A 5,167-nucleotide genomic window follows, 5' to 3' on the forward strand; every position below is an offset into this window, starting at 1 on the left:
CATGAGAACACAAGAACTAAGGAATGCTGAGAAATGGAGAAACAGTCTTAGCCAGGGAAGAGCACAATGATTTATAATCCAATAGCACATGTTCAGCCCTGAAAATATGCACATTCAAGTAACATTAGACAGACCTAACAGGTTCTATTTAGGAAAACACACACACACACACACACACACACACACACACCACATCACATTAATGAAAATAGCCCAGGAATTTGAAAGAGAGCAAGGGGTGGTATATGGGAGAGTTAGGAGGGAGGAAAGGGAATGGAAAATAATTTATTTATAATCTTACAGAAATTATTAATCAAAAAAAGAAAAAAGCTCCTTTCAGTAGCAGATGGAGGCTACTACAGAAATACACAACTGTTTAGAATGAAGAGAATAAGTGACCTTGTGGTTCTCAGCTGTAACTGGTACATCTTCAACACACTTCAACACACCCAAGGCTCAGAAACATGGAAATATAGGCATAAGAGCCAGAAGACCGGACGTGATGAAAAACAGCATCTTCTGGACAGAAGAATGATCAATCCATGAAATCTCAAAAACATGATTGCCTAAAGATAATTATATAGTAACCAAACCAACTGACATAGCAACATGATGTATGAAATTTCATAAGGCTCCATCCTGAGATGAAGAGCTAGAGAGAAGAAATGGCTATTGGGAGAGGGAGAATGTTTTTTTCCAGTGACAAACCGTGCATAGGTTATCCAGCCACAATTTGTCAGTCTGAAACACATGTACATATCAGCAACTATACATATATTTATAATTATAGAAGAGGCCATGGATATTTGATCTGGGAAGAAAGGTGAGATGGACTACATCTGTAAATTATAGTTCAAAGGATCATGGTACAAATAAAAGGAACAAATGCAAATTCTCCAAATGATCAAGTATATACTCTCATTTTTATTTCTTCTCATCTCACCAATATTTAGTACAATCTAAAATACCACATCAATATGATAAAACTGTTTTAAGTGGAGATAAACTTGTATTTACTTATGATTATAATATATATTTCATACATGTATACATTGTATGATGATAGAATTAGAGTAATTGGCCAACTTATCACCTGAATCTTTCTACTTTCATAGGATAAATATCTTCAACATTCTCTCCTTTGAGATATGAGACAATATGTTTAACTATATTTATCTCACTATGGCATAGCACACCAGGACCTATTCTAGTAAACAAGAACAGAACTGGAATAAGTGTGGGGGTATACAACTCTTAAAAACTTTGACTTTGTTCTCTTTAAATTTAGGCTCATTAGTAGGATAGCTAGATTCCATATTTTTCTTTTATAAGGACTGTATTATTTCAAACTTTGACCAACTGTGTATAGTAGTTCTTCATTCTTCCTAATCAAACAGAATTTGATAACCATTGTCCTTTTTTTATGAGAATAATTCTACCTGGGGTGAAGTAGTACTTTCTAGTGGTTAGTTTTAACATTCTTATAACATTTCATAACTTCTATGTTACTCTGATTTGGGGGGGGTATTCTTTTTTTTCTGACAGGATTTCTCTGTGTAGCTTTGGAGCCTTTCATGGAACTCAGTCTGTATTCCAGGCTGGCCTTGAACTCACAGAGATTCTCCTGCCTCTGCCTCCCAGTGCCAGGATTAAAGGCGTTCACCACTTCTGCCCAGCTGTTGCTCCAATTTTAACACAGTTTCCCATGTGAGTATTGGTCACTTGAAATGCATGTAGTCTCAACTCCAATAGGTTGTAAATATGCAACACAGAAAAGATTTTGAAGAATGAAAGAAAATTGTATGAGCAAAGAAGTAATTTGATGACATTTTTTTTAGAAATAACTTGTCAACTTTGGCATAAATAGTATCACACTTACAGAACTATCTTTGTATTCATAGTATATGTGCATCATAGGTTAATAGTATAGCAATTTGTTGTTAATATTTACTGCTTATATTATTGACTATAACATTACAAATTAAATAAAAGTGTGGAAATTGTAATAGTATATAGTAGTGAATGTATTATTTAATCTTAGAAAGTAATGAATCACCAGAAAGGTATGACATGTGTGTGGCACACATTACATTTCTAATAGACAGCACTGCTCTGTGACATTCTCCAGGGAAACTGAAGGATGAGTAGAGAAGAAATGATCAAGTTTTTGTGGAAGAGAATGTCCCAAAGACTCTTGTCATGGCCCCCAGGACCTCCTTATTCCTCAGGCTGTAGATGATGGGGTTGAGCATGGGGGTGAGGATAGTGTAGAAGACAGCCAGAATCTTATCTTCTGTTGGGGAACGGAGACTCCTAGGACGAAGGTAAGTGTAGACAAAAGGTGCATAGTAAAATGTCACCACAGTTAAGTGAGTTGAACATGTGGTGAAGGCTTTTTTCTTTCCCTCTTTTGAGCGCATATGGAAGACAGCAAAAAGGACCCGTCCATAGGAAGCTGTGATGCCAAGGAAAGGAAACAGGAGAAACAGGCTTGTGCTCACAAATACCATGTACTCATAAACCCAAGTGTCCATACAGGCCAGGGGCAACATGGCAGGGACATCACAGAAGAAATGGTTAATGGATCTAGAATGGCAGTAAGGAATATGAAGAGCATAGACTGTATGGGCTAAAGAGTTGATTGAGCCCAGTATCCAGGATCCTATGATCATCTTCAGACACATCATTTTGCTCATGCGAGTGGGATAATGAAGAGGGTGGCAGATGGCTACAAAACGGTCATAGGCCATGGAAGCCAGAAGCAAGCCCTCAGAACACGCCATGGTCAGAAAGAAAAAGGATTGCACTCCACAGCCCAGGAAGGTAATGCTTTTCTGACCAGAGAGGAAATTAAAAGCCATCTTGGGAACAGTGGAAGAAATATACATCAGGTCCATGAGAGAGAGCTGACTGAGGAGAATGTACATGGGGCTGTGGAGCCTGGGATCCACACGAATGAGGTGGATCATTGTTGAGTTGCCAAACAAAGCCAGAGAGAAGACAAAGATGATGAGCAGCAAAAGCAGAAGGCCTGTTTGATTTTCTGGAAACAACCCTAACAAAATGAAGTCACTTGAGCTCTGATTCCATTTCTCCATGAAAATGTGTGGTTTTAACTCTCTTGAAAAGGAACCTAAAAGTGAAATGTATTGCCAAATGAAATAGGACAGGAGAATGAAGAGGAATTTGCTTGTAATAAATTCTTGCACTGAATTGTCCTTCCTTCAGCACCATCATTCTGTTGCACTTATTTTGAAATCTAAATGAATATTCCTTCCCAATTATTACTGGCCGTGTTCTCCATTCAAAGATGTGGCAACAGGAGTAAGATAGCTAATACATTTCTTACTAGTAACTCCACATGTGCCCATTATTTAACATAATTAAGTATAGGCTCTGTGTTTCCTGTGTCTTCTGTTACCCTGTCATCTGCAAGATTGTCGTTTCTGGCCATCCTTCATCAGCTCGTCTTATACTATACTCATCCCAGGGACCAAAAGTAAAGAACAGCAAAGAGTAGTTTGTGGCAATTATTCACCTATAGTAACAAGTCACCTGGCATTTCATGTGTCTGTGGTAAGCACAGATACATTTGAAAAGATCTTGTGACAGAAATATGGGAATACACTTTTATAGGTATCTAATCAAGCAATGCTGACAATGAGACATATGTAGGTAGGAACGTGGTGGGTGCACACATCTACTAGGCACAGAGGAAAATGATATGACAACCATTGTGTGTCCTTTTACTACTTCCTAAAATAAACACTTAAAATAAATCACTTGATAGGTGAACATAAAGCATAAATAAAAGTCATCACCACTATGATAAGCTCATGTCTTCAAAACACATTCTATGTTTCTAGAGTCTTATACAGGTATTATATAAATAGGTCTTTGTGGATTTCCTTACAAAACTGTGAATAAGGGACAGGGCTGGGGTAAGAGTTAGTTGATGAAAACAAGCAGAAATGTAGTTAAGAAGGGCAAGGGTTAGATCAATTGTGTAAAACACACAAACTTGGATTCTTATATGGATAAGTTGGCACAACAGTGAGAGTGATACGTTCTTAGGTACCTTTCTAAACCTCATACCGGATGCTGTTGTTCAGAAGGGAGCTGCTGTGGGGACCATGTAGAGGAGACTAGTTAGAGAGAGTAAGAATATCTGGTGACTTGTCTGGATTTGAAAAGAGAGTCACATATCTTAGAAAACTACAGACTCCTAGGTGTGTTAGGACAGTGGGTGACCTACCTGGGCATTAGCTCCTGGTTGATGATTCATTGATATTTACTCCCTGGCACAGCACATACTTACAGCAGGTTCTCAAGCCTGTTGATATGAATAAAACATCAATAGAGATGATAGTTTGACCATACTGACAAAGCTGACAGCATTAATTTAAAATCTAATCTTCTGGACAATGCCTTGTGAATAAAGAGGAACCCCTTATGGGCACCTGCTTTTACTTCCCTAAGCAGGGCTTTACCTGCAATGCAAGCAGCATTCTAGCCCTCCTCTCAGGAGGTGTTTCCAATATCCAGCTTTGGACAATCCGCACTAAACTAACGTTTCACATGTTGTTCTTTCTTTTTATTTTCATTATATGTGCACTGATGTTTTCCCTGAATGTATGTCTGTGTGAGGATGTCAGACATTGGAGTTACAGACAGTTGTGAGGTGCCATGTGGGTGCTGGGAAATGAACCCAGGCCTGCTGGAAGAACAGTGTTGTTAATCACTGAGCCATCTCTCCAGCCCCACATGTTTGATTTCCATGAAAGGAATGTTCAGGTTTGTACTCTCATATCACTTCTCAGTGGTTCATAAACACACTTTGAGAACAGTTACATTAGTAATTATTTTGTTTGCAATGTTAGAAACTATCATTTCGGCAGATAATCTTAAAAACAGCTATTTTTAGGCAGCCAGATACCTGGGATTTGAAGGTTTAGGATTTCAGACATTGAGTCAGAGCCAAAGTTCTTTCATTTATTTCCAGACAATTCTTTATTTGGTCTGGACATTATTTAACATACCAGAGATATGGGAAGACCAGTATTCTTGGTTACATTTTAAGTTTAAAATCTTACAGTGGTTCAAGGAAGACCTAATGTTAGTGTGCCCCTTGGTTATTCCAGAAGACGTGAAAAGCATGGTTGTTTAA

General features: G+C 38.1%; 1 protein-coding gene across 1 annotated transcript; it reads right to left on the minus strand.

The window, feature by feature from the left end:
- Positions 1-2,159: 2,159 nt before the first annotated feature.
- Positions 2,160-3,098, minus strand: LOC114687115 (olfactory receptor 2L13-like). The gene has a single exon (XM_028861816.1). The coding sequence runs from the start codon at positions 3,096-3,098 to the stop codon at positions 2,160-2,162; it is 939 nt and encodes a 312-aa protein (XP_028717649.1).
- Positions 3,099-5,167: the final 2,069 nt, after the last annotated feature.

This window comes from Peromyscus leucopus, chromosome 12 (assembly GCF_004664715.2).
Source record: "Peromyscus leucopus breed LL Stock chromosome 12, UCI_PerLeu_2.1, whole genome shotgun sequence".
NCBI classification, from domain to species: Eukaryota; Metazoa; Chordata; class Mammalia; order Rodentia; family Cricetidae; genus Peromyscus; species Peromyscus leucopus.